This window comes from Hyperolius riggenbachi, chromosome 2 (genome assembly GCF_040937935.1).
Source record: "Hyperolius riggenbachi isolate aHypRig1 chromosome 2, aHypRig1.pri, whole genome shotgun sequence".
Classification (NCBI taxonomy): Eukaryota; Metazoa; Chordata; class Amphibia; order Anura; family Hyperoliidae; genus Hyperolius; species Hyperolius riggenbachi.
In genome coordinates, this window is record NC_090647.1 from 12549813 (window position 1) to 12565918 (window position 16106).

A 16106-nucleotide genomic window follows, 5' to 3' on the forward strand; every position below is an offset into this window, starting at 1 on the left:
GCAGGAAGGGAGCCAACACCAAGCAGACCTGCTGCATCTGCCCCCACTGTGCGTTGGTGAGTAGCTGGAGTTTGGTGGTGGTGCCGGCGACAGTGGCATCATAGATGTAGTGTTGGACAGCCCTCCTCTGCTCAACCAGCCGCTCCAACATCGCCAGGGTGGAGTTCCAGCGATTTGGCACATCTATGATGAGGCGGTGTCGTGGCAGGCCCTCCTGCTGCTGGATGTCTGCCAGTTTTGCTGCGGCAGCAGATGAGCGGTGGAAAGTGTGCACAATTTTCCGCGCCGCTTCTAACGGCTCCTCCATCCCCTGGTAGGTGCGCATGAACTTTTGCACCACCAGGTTCAGGACGTGGGCCAAGCAAGGGACGTGGACCAAGTCACCCCTGCTGATGGCAGCCAGCAGGTTGGTGGCATTGTCGGACAACACCAATCCCACAGTGAGGCCTCTGGGGGTCAGCCACGTCCTTTCCTGCTCCCTGAGGTACCGGAGCACGTTGGCTGCCGTCAAGCTGTTTTTGCCCAGGCTTTTCATCTCCAGCAGCGCTTGGCAGTGACGGGCCTTCACGCTGCTGTTCAGACGGGATCGCTTGGCGGCGGGAGCTGCTGCTTCTCCCCTGACCCCGCGCGGTGGCACCACCTACTGGGCGACTGGTGCCGCTGCTGTGCCCGAGGGTGGACCTGCTGCTTCCTTGCTCGGGCTTTCCACCAGGCTGACCCAGTGGGCCGTAAAAGACAGATAGCGGTCTGTCCCAAAACGGCTGCTCCATGAATCCATGGTGACGTGGATCCGCGCACTCATGGCGTGATCGAGCGCGCGGCCCACATTCGCCAGGGCAAAGCGGTGCAGTGCTGGGATCGCCCTGTGGGAGAAGTAGTGGCGGCTGGGGACTTGCCACTCCGGGATCCGAACCTGCAGCAGTGCTCTCATGTCACTCCCCTCCTGCACAAAGGAATATGGCAGGAGCTGGGAGCACATGGCCCGGGCAAGCAACCTGTTCAGCACCCGGATGCGCCTGTGGGCGGGAGGCAGCACCTTGGTCACACCGGGGAATGACTCACTGAGCAGGGTCTGGCGGCGTTTGCCTGCACGGGAGGATGAGGAGGCCACTGTGGAGGGAGCTGATGAGGCCACTGAGGACTGGCTGCCCAGGGGAGGGGGGGGGGGGGCGGGAGGGAACAGTGAGTAGTTGCTGCTGCTGCTGCTGCTGGATGGGCAGGAGGGTCGGATGCTGCTGCTGCTGAAATCTGTGCAGTGGCTGTCTGGGTTTGACCACTGCCTGCGCCACTCTCCGTCAGCTTCTGATACTCACTAAACTCATCCAAATGTCTGCTCTCTAAGTGGGTCTGCAGGCACGAGGTACTTAACTTGACCTCTGCTGAGACTGACACCGCAACTGTTGCAAATTGCATGGGTCGCGTCCACTGGGCACTTGGTGAAGTACCGCCAGACTGGGGACTTGAACCTATTGTTTGAGCTTGAGGGCTGGGGTATTTTGGTGCCCTTGGAGGATTGTGCCTTTTTTGGTTTGGTTGGAGGTTTGCTGCGGGTGGTGGTAGCGACTGAAGCAGCAGGCTGTGGCTCCTGCCTTCCACGCCCTGTGCTGGCCGCCTTGCTGCTGCCGCGCCTCTGTGCCAGACACGCCTCCTCCTCCGATGACGAGCTGCCTTCAACCAACTGTGCTGGTGGTACTGGTGGCACATAGGAAGGATCCAGCCCATCATCATCATCATCATCATCATCATCCCCAAACATCTCCTGTGAGCCCGCCTCAACCAACTCCTCTACCCCAACATCCCCTGCATCACGCCGCTCCTCCGCAGTGCCAACAACAAACTGCTGCACCTCTAACTCCTCCTCCTCCTTGCATGGCCCCGTCATGTCCACCTCAAACTGCTTCAAAACATCCCTGTACATGCTCAGTGTCTGTGGATAAGCGCAAGCTCAGTGAGGGCAGGCTGGTCGATGGGGTCACCGGGTCCGTGACCATGGCCTCAAGCGGTGGTGGAGGCCTGCTGCGGACTGGAGTGCTGGTGGTGGTGGCACTGGTCTCGCTGGTGCTGGAGGCCTGGCTGGAAATGGTGGCTTCCTGCTCCGCCATCATTTCCACCACAACCTGCGCCTGACTCTCCAGAATGGGCCGGGGGCGACGACCCGTCTCAAAGATGGGCGCAACGCGCTGCTGGTGCGCCTCTGCTCCCTCCTCCACAACTCTGCGATGTAACTATTATTAATTACACAGTACAGAAGCTAATAAAATCACACACTAACAGTGGAAAAAAATTACTGTAGCAGCAGCAGCAGCAGTAGTCTAATAAATCCCTAGCGTACTACAATAACTAAGTCGTGTGGCAGACAGTGACAATTAAAGTTGGTCACACGCAATCAGTCAATAGGCTCGGGCAGGTGACAGTCACAGTTCACTCACAACGGATGCTGGCCTGTGATGTAACTATTATTTATTACACAGTACAGAAGCTAATAAAATCCAACAATAACAGTGGAAAAAATTTACAGTAGTAGTAGCAGCAGCAGCAGTTCCCTAGCGTACTACAATAACTAAGTCGTGCGGCAGACAGTTGGTGACAAAGTCTGTCAGACGCAATCAATTAATAGGGTCGGGCTGATGACTGTCACAAATCACAACAGATGTTTGCTTTGCTGGCCTGTACATCGTACACAATCAGTAACTAACACAGTACTGAAGCTAATAAACTAACAGACTACGGCAGTACTAAATAATTAACTAAACTAGTACTAGTACACAACTAACTAGAATCCCTAACCTACCTAAGCTAGTAGTAGGCTAAGGCTGCCCTAGGCTAGCAGGCCAAGCCTGCACACAGACTAACACTAGCCTAGCACAGTATACAGTATACACTAGCTGACTACAAACAATCAAATTACTATATAACTATAAATGAGTACAATCAATGTGTTTAGGAAGCAAAACGCTAGGTTTGGCAATGAGAATGCACTTGCTCAGACGCAGCACAGCACTGGAGAATCTCTCAGTACCAGCACAGTCACACAAGTACGTGGCTCCGCAACATGGCCGCCGCCTTATTTAGAGGAGGGGAGAGCCAGGCTCCCCTCCTCTGATTGGTTGCCAGGTCCTCGGCTGGAGGACTTCTGATTGGCCCAATAACGTCATCACCGAACCCACCGCGTCATCCGGCCGGATTCGAGTGCGCACATTTGGAAACCTTCAAATTCGTAGTCGGCCTGATTTTGACCATTCGGGTTCGATTTCGGCAAACCTGAAAAAACACCCGAATTTTCGGGTAACATTCGTATTCGGGGACCCGGAGAGCACCCCTGCTCCGATTCATTAGAGATAGCCAATCGGCTAGCCTATCCCTAATGTGGTAGCCAAAGTTTCTCCCTATCGACTAATACTACACAAATGTTGTAGCCGAACTGCTAGTGTATCAGTTTATGTAGTGTTGGACAGCCCTCCTAATTGATCACCGATCTCACCAGCTGGACGTCATACAATTTAATAAAAATAAATTTAGAGTGAATCATTATTTCTCTGGCAGAAACCTCAGACAGCAGTGAAGGATTCAGAGCTCAATCCCTCACTTCCTCAGTCAAACTGGGCATACCGTATCTCACAAACAGGAGTACACCTCTCACATATCTGTAAATACTTTATTATATATTTTTATGGGACAGCACTGAAGATGTGACACTGTGAAACAATGTAAAGCAGTGTACAGCTTGTATAACAGTGTAAATATTGTATATCTTCTCATGGGACAGCACTGCAGATGTGACGCTGTGATACAATGTAAAGCAGTCAGTGTACAGCTTGTGTAACAGTGTAAATATTGTATGATATCTTCTCATGGGACAGCACTGCAGATGTGACACTGTGATACAATGTAAAGCAGTCAGTGTACAGCTTGTATAACAGTGTAATATTGTATGATATCTTCTCATGGGACAGCACTGCAAATGTGACGCTGTGACACAATGTAAAGCAGTCAGTGTACAGCTTGTATAACAGTGTTATATTGTATGATATCCTCTCATGGGACAGCACTGCAGATGTGACGCTGTGATACAATGTAAAGCAGTCAGTGTACAGCTTGTATAACAGTGTAATATTGTATGATGTCTTCTCATGTGACAGCACTGCAGATGTGACGCTGTGATACAATGTAAAGCAGTCAGTGTACAGCTTGTATAACAGTGTTATATTGTACGATATCTTCTCATGGGACAGCACTGCAGATGTGACGCTGTGATACAATGTAAAGCAGTCAGTGTGCAGCTTGTATAACAGTGTAAATATTGTATATCTTCTCATGCGACAGCACTGCAGATGTGATGCTGTGATACAATGTAAAGCAGTCCGTATACAGCTTGTATCACAGTGTAAACTTGCTGTCCCATCAATATAACTCCACACACAGCCAGTAATGTTTATACCACTGACAGCAAAAGTAAGTACACTCCCAAGTGAAGAATGTCAAAACTGTGCCCAATGGACACAAGATACCGAAGCAAGGACCGGCATGTATACTTTCACTGAAAAGCTTCAATAGAGCATGCTACCTACGAGGTCTTGGGTCACATATTGGGGTTCTGCTTTTTTGGCAGGTCACTCCAGCCTGGTTTTTAGGCAAAATGTGTATTTGGGGGGGGGGGGGGGGAGAGATATCTGGAAATAAATACAATATGTATTTCTTACATTTTTTGGAAAACCATAAGGATTATTGCATTAAAACAGCTAAAATATAAATGTGATATTTCGTAACAGATTCTTGTTTACTGTGCAGGTTTGGATGGAGGTGCGACTATCAGACCAGAAGGCTTGTACTCCATCCTCAAAGAGGAGCACCCAGAGCTGGAGGGCTTGCTACAACCTCTGATATCAGGTGCAGCAGGAATAGTGATTGTGTCCAGAAGCTGGGCTGTGGATCTCGAGTTTCCCAGAAACCCAGATGTTGTATGTGATGCTCTGGTACTGATCCCTGGAAGACATCCCACTCTGTACTCTGTGTTTAAAGGTGACATCTCTAAAGAGGCGTTTGCTTACTCACGTCGTACAGCCCTTGTCTTGAGACAGAAACTGGTTAACATGGGAAGTTACACCGGAAAAATCTGTGTAATACCTGCTGCACTGCGATTGAATTCTACAAATGAAAGTTCTCAGTTTCCATGGCCTGAAATTAAATACCCAGAGACGTACCGGATGCCGGATGTGAACACCATAAAAACATTACTGCGGTCTCTTGCAATCGTCCTGCTCCATTTCAGATCATTTTTGAGTGACAAGGTTGGAACTGAATATTGTAACTTACTAACCACAGAGCAGTATAACATACTGTCAGAGACATTGCTGAAGGGTCCTTATTTTGTGTGCGGACCACCAGGAACTGGTAAGACTGTTCTTGCTGTGAAGATGATCACGAAAATTAAAAATACTTACAACTGCTCCCCTGATGAAATACTCTACATCTGTAAAACTATACCTTTACGGGATTTTGTGAGGTGAGTTTTCTTTTCAAATTTCATATATTTTAAATGTTTCAGCACAGTATGTGTACATAAATAAAATGCTTCCTGGTCATCACCCGGGTCCATGGCTGGGTTTCCTGGTCACCCGGGTCCATGGCTGGGTTTCCTGTTCACCCAGGTTCATGGCTGGGTTTCTTGGTCACCCGGGTCCATGTCTGGGTCTCCTGGTCACCCGGGTCATGCCTTGGTTTCCTGGTCACTCGGGTCCATGTCTGGGGTTCCTGGTCACCCGGGTCATGCCTTGGTTTCCTGGATACCCGGGTCCATGTCTGAGGTTCCTTGACACCTGGGTCCCTGTCTGGGGTTCCTGGTCACCCGGGTCCCTGTCTGAGGTTCCTGGTCACCCGGGTCCCTGTCCGGGGTTCCTGGTCACCCGGGTCCCTGTCTGAGGTTCCTGGTCACCCGGGTCCCTGTCCGGGGTTCCTGGTCACCCGGGTCCCTGTCTGGGGTTTCTACCTGACCTGAGTAGGAACACGTGATATTTCTATCCATCTGGCTTGAGACCTCAGTGTTCAGTCATTAGCAGGAGAATTATGTTAGGTTCACACCATGCAATTTTTTGGGCAGTTTGGATCAGATATGTTGGAAATAATCGATCTGGCAAGTAAATCTGCCAGAAATTTGTATGGTGTGTACCTAGCAAAACTTGCAAAGTGAAACTAGCGCTCCGTCACTCCAAACAATAGACAGTGCTAACCGTATTTTCCAGAATATAAGATGCATTTTTTCTCCCCCCAAAAGTGGGGGGAAAAGTCACTGGAAGCTGTGGGTAGGTACAATAAATGAAAAAAAACAGAGACACCGGGAGCCCCAATGGTGTATTATCTTTGGATAAATGGTCTAAAGATAAGAGTAATAATACAAGTACGGGTTGCTCAAGAGGCAACCACTCAAAGTAGGCATGTGGGGAAAGCCCGTCCCCACTCGGTCTTTCATAAGTGGTCGCAGCTCCTTCAGAAAAAAGTTTTCACTACGATTTTGTCGTGAAAAAACAATCCCAGTGCGTGGGACGTTATGCTATGGATACCAGAAGAGTAGGAGGCCCCCTTGTTGTATGTTCCAAAAATACTGGTCGTTTAACCATATATAACATAAAATAATTTGCCTACCTTATGAAAGGAGACATTACTCGGAAAGGGAGTCAAGTAGATTTAATGGTAAAAGCACTTCGGACAACGCGTTTCGCGGCACAAACCGCTTCCTCAGGTCAAAATAAGGTGCTTTAAAAGAATAAAAAAATACATATATGGACACTCAGCATACCGTAATATAACGCCAACATGTTCAACTAAGAGATAGGGCAGAGACAGGAGATATTGACATCATATGTGCATAATATATGCAAAAAAGACAATGACATTTTTTTTAAATTTTTTTAAATACGTATGGGATCAGTAGATATCAAAATAAATATATGCTGAAAGTGGAATACCATTTTAAAAAACAATAAGAAACAATAAAATATTGTAGTGAAACTTACAAGACCATTTTATGTTTCTATTTGAAACCTGGTTTAACATAAAAATAAATATATGGGCGCTTTAGTAACTAGTCCTAATATGTGGTCTCAAGACCCTGGCTGAGAACACATTGTAGGCGTAAATATCCTGTGAGGACTATGGGATTGGGGACAGAATGTTAAGACTCTGTCCAGGTATGCTGAGTGTCCATACATGTATTTTTTATTCTTTTAAAGCGCCTTATTTTGACCTGAGGAAGCGGTTTGTGCCGGGAAACGCGTTGTCCGAAGTGCTTTTACCAATAAATCTACTTGACTCCCTTTCCGAGTAATGTCTCCTTTCATCAGGTAGGCGCATTATTTTATATGGTTAAACGACCAGTATTTTTGGCACGTACAACAAGGGTGCCTCCTACTCTTCGGGAAAAGTCCCTGCATCTTCTATTCTGAATACAGAGAGTCCCCAACATATGATCTCCCGCCAATAGGACCCGCCATGTTGTCGGGGACTTCCTGCATTGTCCCCAGTGTGCCTGTATGTAGTAATGAACAGTGGTAGCCGCGGTAATAATCACATGAACCGATGGTGCCCCCGGTGGCTGCTGTTCCCCTCAGTGTCGTCCCTGCTCTCTGTCCTGCTTCTCTGACAAGATGTAATTAAGCTGCAGCAGCCACAGGCATCACTCACCATCCTTGGAGCCCACGCGATTAGCCGCTGGTCTCACTCCTTCCCTCTAGTGCTGGCCGCATCTGTAATGACGCGACCAGGAAGTACCGGTGCTAGTGGGAAGGAGTGAGAGACCAGCGGCTGCTCGCACAGGTCCAAGGATGGTGAGTGATGCCCGTGGCTGCTGCAGCTTAATTGCATTGTGTCAGAGAAGCAGGACACCAGAGGAAGACGACATCGAGGGGAACAGCAGCCACCGCGGTCACCATCGGGTCATGTGAGTATTACCACGGCTACCACTGTCAATTCCTACATACAGGGGCACGGAGGAGGACAGAAGGACACAAGGTGGGGGGGCATAAGGAGGGCACAAGGGGGCCAGAAGAATGACACGAGAAGATGTGAGGAGGCCACAAGGGGGAAATATGGAGGCCACAAGGGGGGGTGGGTAGAAGGTGGCCACAAGGGGGGACAGAAGGATATAAAGAGAACAGGAGCACGGCACAATAATTGGGGGGAGAACATCTAGAAGTCTCCCCTGACCAATAGACGCACCAGGTTTAGTGTATTTTTTTCCCCCCTGGTTTTTGCCCCCTAAACCTTGGTGCGTCTCTTATAGTCCAGAGAGTCTTATATTATAAAAAATACGGTAACTGTATTCTCAGTTTAATGGCTGATAGAACAGTAACGGGAATAAGGAAACGTCCGCCAACAGTCCTCATTCATACAATTCATACAATCTAATAGTCTGTAGTCAGATACGATAGGAGGCCAGTGCTGAAAGCAGCCACACACTGGTCGATTGCCACCAGATCGACCAACAGATATATCCCTCTCTAATCTGATCAGAAAGGGATCATTTGGCTGCCCATACACTGCACACAGATTTTGAATCGATTCATGTACAATCTGAACAGGCCCTAGGCAATGTAACTGTGTGTACATGTATGAGTGATGTGCAGGTACTCTGCAGGGGGATGAGGGGATTCTTCCTCTATTACACATTCTTCATGCACAATCTGAACATGGATCAGGCCCTAGGCAATGTAACTGTGGGTACATGTAAGAGTGATGTGCAGGTACTCTGCAGGGGAATGAGGGGATTCTTCCTCTATTACACATTCTTCATGCACAATCTGAACATGGATCAGGCCCTAGGCAATGTAACTGTGGGTACATGTAAGAGTGATGTGCAGGTACTCTGCAGGAAAATGAGGGGATTCTTCCTCTATTACACATTCTTCATGCATGATCTGAACATTGGTTGGGCCCTAGGCAATGTAACTGTGGGTACATGTAAGAGTGATGTGCAGGTACTCTGCAGGGGAATGAGGGGATTCTTCCTCTTACACATTCTTCATGTAGAATCTGAACATGGATCAGGCCCTAGGCAATGTAACTGTGGGTACATGTAAGAGTGATGTGCAGGTACTCTGCAGGGGAATGAGGGGATTCTTCCTCTATTACACATTCTTCATGTACAATCTGAACAGGCCCTAGGCAATGTAACTGTGTGTACATGTAAGAGTGATGTGCAGGTACTCTGCAGGGGAATGAGGGGATTCTTCCTCTTACACATTCTTCATGTAGAATCTGAACATGGATCAGGCCCTAGGCAATGTAACTGTGGGTACATGTAAGAGTGATGTGCAGGTACTCTGCAGGAGAATGAGGGGATTCTTCCTCTATTACACATTCTTCATGCACAATCTGAACATGGATCAGGCCCTAGGCAATGTAACTGTGGGTACATGTAAGAGTGATGTGCAGGTACTCTGCAGGGGAATGAGGGGATTCTTCCTCTATTACACATTCTTCATGTACAATCTGAACATGGATCAGGCCCTAGGCAATGTAACTGTGGGTACATGTAAGAGTGATGTGCAGGTACTCTGCAGGGGAATGAGGGGATTCTTCCTCTATTACACATTCTTCATGTACAATCTGAACATGGATCAGGCCCTAGGCAATGTAACTGTGGGTACATGTAAGAGTGATGTGCAGGTACTCTGCAGGGGAATGAGGGGATTCTTCCTCTATTACACATTCTTCATGCACAATCTGAACATGGATCAGGCCCTAGGCAATGTAACTGTGGGTACATGTAAGAGTGATGTGCAGGTACTCTGCAGGGGAATGAGGGGATTCTTCCTCTATTACACATTCTTCATGCACAATCTGAACATGGATCAGGCCCTAGGCAATGTAACTGTGGGTACATGTAAGAGTGATGTGCAGGTACTCTGCAGGAGAATGAGGGGATTCTTCCTCTATTACACATTCTTCATGCACAATCTGAACATGGATCAGGCCCTAGGCAATGTAACTGTGGGTACATGTAAGAGTGATGTGCAGGTACTCTGCAGGAGAATGAGGGGATTCTTCCTCTATTACACATTCTTCATGCACAATCTGAACATGGATCAGGCCCTAGGCAATGTAACTGTGGGTACATGTAAGAGTGATGTGCAGGTACTCTGCAGGGGAATGAGGGGATTCTTCCTCTATTACACATTCTTCATGTACAATCTGAACATGGATCAGGCCCTAGGCAATGTAACTGTGGGTACATGTAAGAGTGATGTGCAGGTACTCTGCAGGGGAATGAGGGGATTCTTCCTCTATTACACATTCTTCATGCACAATCTGAACATGGATCAGGCCCTAGGCAATGTAACTGTGGGTACATGTAAGAGTGATGTGCAGGTACTCTGCAGGAGAATGAGGGGATTCTTCCTCTATTACACATTCTTCATGCACAATCTGAACATGGATCAGGCCCTAGGCAATGTAACTGTGGGTACATGTAAGAGTGATGTGCAGGTACTCTGCAGGGGAATGAGGGGATTCTTCCTCTATTACACATTCTTCATGTACAATCTGAACATGGATAAGGCGCTAGGCAATGTAACTGTGGGTACATGTAAGAGTGATGTGCAGGTACTCTGCAGGGGAATGAGGGGATTCTACCTCTATTACACATCATTTATGTACAATCTGAATATCTATCAGGCCCTAAGCAATGTAACTGTGGGTACATGTAAGAGTGATGTGCAGGTACTCTGCAGGGGAGTGAGGAGATTCTTCCTCCATTACACATTCTTCATGCACAATCTGAACATGGATCAGGCCCTAGGTAATGTAACTGTGGTTCATGTAAGAGTGATGTGCAGGTACTCTGCAGGAGAATGAGGGGATTCTTCCTCTATTACACATTCTTCATGCACAATCTGAACATCTATCAGGCCCTAGGCAATGTGACTGTGGGTACATGTAAGAATGATGTGCAGGTACTCTGTGCATGAAGAATGTGTAATAGAGGAAGAATCCCCTCATTCCCCTGCAGAGTACCTGCACATCATTCTTACATGTACCCACAGTCACATTGCCTAGGGCCTGATAGATGTTCAGATTGTGCATGAAGAATGTGTAATAGAGGAAGAATCCCCTCATTCCCCTGCAATCTGCCTAGGACCTGATCCGTGTTCAATGTAACTGTGGGTACATGTAAGAGGGATGTGCAGGTACTCTGCAGGGGAATGAGGGGATTCTACCTCTATTACACATCATTTATGTACAATCTGAACATGGATCAGGCCCTAGGCAATGTAACTGTGGGTACATGTAAGAGTGATGTGCAGGTACTCTGCAGGGGAATGAGGAGATTCTTCCTCCATTACACATTCCTCATGCACAATCTGAACATGGATCAGGCCCTAGGCAATGTAACTGTGGTTCATGTAAGAGTGATGTGCAGGTACTCTGCAGGGGAATGAGGGAATTCTTCCTCCATTACACATTCTTCATGCACAATCTGAACATGGATCAGGCCCTAGGCAATGTAACTGTGGGTACATGTAAGAGGGATGTGCAGGTACTCTGCAGGGGAATGAGGGGAGTCTTCCTCTATTACACAATCTTCATGCACAATCTGAACATGGATCAGGCCCTAGGCAATGTAACTGTGGGTACATGTAAGAGGGATGTGCAGGTACTCTGCAGGGGAATGAGGGGATTCTTCCTCTATTACACATTCTTCATGCACAATCTGAACATGGATCAGGCCCTAGGCAATGTAACTGTGGGTACATGTAAGAGTGATGTGCAGGTACTCTGCAGGAGAATGAGGGGATTCTTCCTCTATTACACATTCTTCATGCACAATCTGAACATGGATCAGGCCCTAGGCAATGTAACTGTGGGTACATGTAAGAGTGATGTGCAGGTACTCTGCAGGGGAATGAGGGGATTCTTCCTCTATTACACATTCTTCATGTACAATCTGAACATGGATAAGGCGCTAGGCAATGTAACTGTGGGTACATGTAAGAGTGATGTGCAGGTACTCTGCAGGGGAATGAGGGGATTCTACCTCTATTACACATCATTTATGTACAATCTGAATATCTATCAGGCCCTAAGCAATGTAACTGTGGGTACATGTAAGAGTGATGTGCAGGTACTCTGCAGGGGAGTGAGGAGATTCTTCCTCCATTACACATTCTTCATGCACAATCTGAACATGGATCAGGCCCTAGGTAATGTAACTGTGGTTCATGTAAGAGTGATGTGCAGGTACTCTGCAGGAGAATGAGGGGATTCTTCCTCTATTACACATTCTTCATGCACAATCTGAACATCTATCAGGCCCTAGGCAATGTGACTGTGGGTACATGTAAGAATGATGTGCAGGTACTCTGTGCATGAAGAATGTGTAATAGAGGAAGAATCCCCTCATTCCCCTGCAGAGTACCTGCACATCATTCTTACATGTACCCACAGTCACATTGCCTAGGGCCTGATAGATGTTCAGATTGTGCATGAAGAATGTGTAATAGAGGAAGAATCCCCTCATTCCCCTGCAATCTGCCTAGGACCTGATCCGTGTTCAATGTAACTGTGGGTACATGTAAGAGGGATGTGCAGGTACTCTGCAGGGGAATGAGGGGATTCTACCTCTATTACACATCATTTATGTACAATCTGAACATGGATCAGGCCCTAGGCAATGTAACTGTGGGTACATGTAAGAGTGATGTGCAGGTACTCTGCAGGGGAATGAGGAGATTCTTCCTCCATTACACATTCCTCATGCACAATCTGAACATGGATCAGGCCCTAGGCAATGTAACTGTGGTTCATGTAAGAGTGATGTGCAGGTACTCTGCAGGGGAATGAGGGGATTCTTCCTCTATTACACAATCTTCATGCACAATCTGAACATGGGGGTGAGTGGAGCATCTATCAGAGAGGCGAATGCTCAGCCCACCACTATATCTGTACCCACCTCTAGGGATAGGAGTAAAGTGATGCCCTAGCCTTTCATCCTGAGCCTTCTCTATCAGAGCAGAGTCCACCTCCATAGGCAATATACTCCATGCCTGAACCGTAACAATAACACACATTTATTACAAGGTCATTTCTGTATAATGGAGAAGTATGACGTTTATATTGAGACTTGTAGCTGTTCCTTTACTTTTCATGATGACTGTTTTTATATTTCAGGAGACAAGTCACTTGTGAGGCTGTGACAGAACGGGAATTTCAGCACAGAGAGTATTCAAACATTAAACACATTGTTGTTGATGAGGCACAGAATTTTGAGCATGCGTACGGTGACTGGTTTACAAAAGCCAAAGAAATCGTTGGTGGAAGCGGCAGCTTTTATATTTTTCTAGACCCTTTCCAGTCGCACAGTGTAAGAGATACTGGCCTTCCACCTGTGCAGAACTACAATCATAAGATGTTGTGTAATGTAATAAGAAGCCCAAAAGGCATCTTTGATCGCATACCTGACCTGATGAATGCAGTTATTACACAAGCACAACGCAATGAAAGCATATTGCCACATGCACCACCTGATTCCAACTTTTTGAGAGACATCATGAATAGAATAAAGTGGGATAATGATGTAGCAGGATTGTGGGATGATGTGAAGGACATTTGCAGTGTACCTGAGCTTGTTAGCTTTGTGGGGGAAACCTGCAAGAGCTACCTTTCTGAGGCATATGCACCAGGAGATATCGCTATTCTGTGTGCAGACGATGTAAACCGCTACAGACCACTTCTTACAGAAGAGATAAAGGAACAAACAAAAGAATCAAGAAGAAAAGTAGAGGGTTTAGTCGGAGCAGATCAATTCTTTGAAGATCACATTGTTCTTGACACTGTTAATGAGTTTACTGGCCTCGAACGCAAAATTGTGTTTGCAATTGTTCCTGCTCCGAAGGATCGTGTTATAAGTGAAAATTCATTGCTATGTGCCGCCTCTCGTGCTACAGCAAAGCTACATGTAATAAATATTATGGAGATTGAGTACAAAAATCTTCTGACTCTGACTCCACAGCCCTGATGTGGGTAGAGGCCCTGAGGGCTCACGTTTCATCGGCCCGCAACCCGCTACCTGTGCCCAGTGCTGTGACAATAGTACAAAACTCATCCGACTCCAACTCTGGGTTCAGTTTATGATTGCTCCGACTCCTCTAATTTACATGCTGTATAACAATCTTGTTGATCTAACATAAAAGGAATGTCATTACTGTGATGGTATATATAGTAAATAAAGAGAAAACTGTTCCTGGCAATTTCCATCTTTACTGCCTCTGACTGATGCCAGTGCTGATGTCATTTCCTCCTTTACTCTTTTTTTCCTTGTTTTTCCTTGTTTTTCCTTCTAGAAACTGCACTGTCATAGCTAGCTTGCTTTGTAAACATGTGAGCGTAGATCAGATTTCAGCAGCTTCACACTGAACTGATAATCAGTAAGTAGCAGCAATGTGGGAGGGGTGATGACAGCTTCCTTCTCCTCAGCAATGTACCCAATAGAGCCAGGCTGACTGAGATAAGATTTATTACAGCAGAAGCCTTTCTGATTAGATTGGTATCCTTGTAATGCAGGGTGAGGTTGCAGGCTGCATAATAAACACATATCAGAGGGTAAATGGAATTTGATTTTGTGGCTGACAAGCCTGCTTTAAAGGAGAACTGTAGTGAGAGGTATGGGGGGGCTGACATATTTGTTTCCTTTTAAGCAATACTAGTTGCCTGGCAGCCCTGCTGATATATTTGGCTGCGGTAGTGTCTGAATAACACCAGAAACAAGCATGCAGCTAATCTTGTCAGATCTGACAATAATGTCAAAAACATCTGATCTGCTGCATGCTTGTTCAGGGGCTATGGCTAAAAGTATTAGAGGCAGAGGATCAGCAGAACAGCCAGGCAACTGGTATTGCTTAAAGTGAATGGGAACCCATATTAAAAAAAAAAAGTCAGATACTCACCTAAGGAGATTGAGTCTCTGGGTCCCATAGAGCATTCCATCTCCCCAGGTCCCCGCTGTTGCGCTGGCTCCTCCGTAGCAGTATTCGACCGTTTTGGTCAAATACAGCTGTTTCCCGGCTGAAGGGAGGCTTCGGAAATGCTTCGGGAGCCTGAGTACTTCCGAAGATGGGCCGCTCTACACTGCGCTCGCCCTCTATGATGCACTCACACGTGCGCAGCATGGATCCGCCTGTCTTCGGGAGGACTCGGCTCCCGAAGACTTCTGAAGTCCCTGCAGTAGGGGATTTGAGCGGGGGAGCCAGTGCAGCACCGGGAGAGGAGAGGGGAGGCTCATTAGGACTGAGCCTTCCCTCTCCTTAGCTGATTATCTGACTTTTTTTTTAATTATTTAAATATGGGGTCACATTAGCTTTAAAAGGAAACAAATATAGCAGCCTCCATATAGCTCTCACTACAGTTGTCCTTTAAAGAGGAACTCCACTGAAAATAATGTAATAAAAAATTGCTTCATTTTTACAATAATTATGTATAAATGATTTAGTGAGTGTTTGCCCATTGTAAAATCTTCCCTCTCCCTGATTTACATTCTGACATTTATCACATGGTGACATTTATACTGCTGGCAGGTGATGTCAGTGGAAGGAGATGCTGCTTGCTTTTTTGGCAGTTGGAAACAGTTGTAAACAGCTATTTCCCACAATGCAACAAGGCTCACAGACAGGAAACTGTCAGGACCATGGTCCTGACATCACACCGTGGGAGGGGTTTCACCACAATATCAGACATACAGCGCCCCCTGATGATCCGTTTGTGAAAAGGAATAGATTTCTCATGGGAAAGGGGGTATCAGCTACTGATTGGGATGAGGTTAAATTTTGGTTATGGTTTCTCTTTTAAGCTATATAGTAAAGTTCCAGTTGGGCATCCGGCTGTCTCAACCAACCAACCAGCATGCCTGGAGGGGGAGAATGGGGGCTTCCTTGCTATGTTTGCAGAGTGGTGTGCAGCAGAACCGACTTGCATAACCTCCAGATTCCGTCTTCTACTGGGAGCTGCAGGAACGGTAGAAGACGACACCAGGAGATTCTGTAAGTCGTTTCTGCTGTGCACTGCTCTGCATTTTGTTAGGTTGCTGGCATCAGGCAATAGCCACCTGTGCCAGATACCAG

General features: G+C 46.9%; 1 protein-coding gene across 4 annotated transcripts in view; it reads left to right on the forward strand.

Annotated features, from left to right (window-relative positions):
* Nucleotides 1-14240, forward strand: part of LOC137545354 (schlafen family member 9-like) — a 143648-nt gene extending 129408 nt beyond the window's left edge. For all 4 annotated transcript variants that reach the window (XM_068266488.1, XM_068266489.1, XM_068266487.1 and 1 more), the window contains 2 exons: nucleotides 4789-5503; nucleotides 13162-14240. In XM_068266488.1, the coding sequence (XP_068122589.1) occupies nucleotides 4789-5503; nucleotides 13162-14008 (1562 nt within the window). In that variant the 3' untranslated portion in view covers nucleotides 14009-14240. The remainder of the gene's footprint in view (nucleotides 1-4788; nucleotides 5504-13161) is intronic.
* Nucleotides 14241-16106: the final 1866 nt, after the last annotated feature.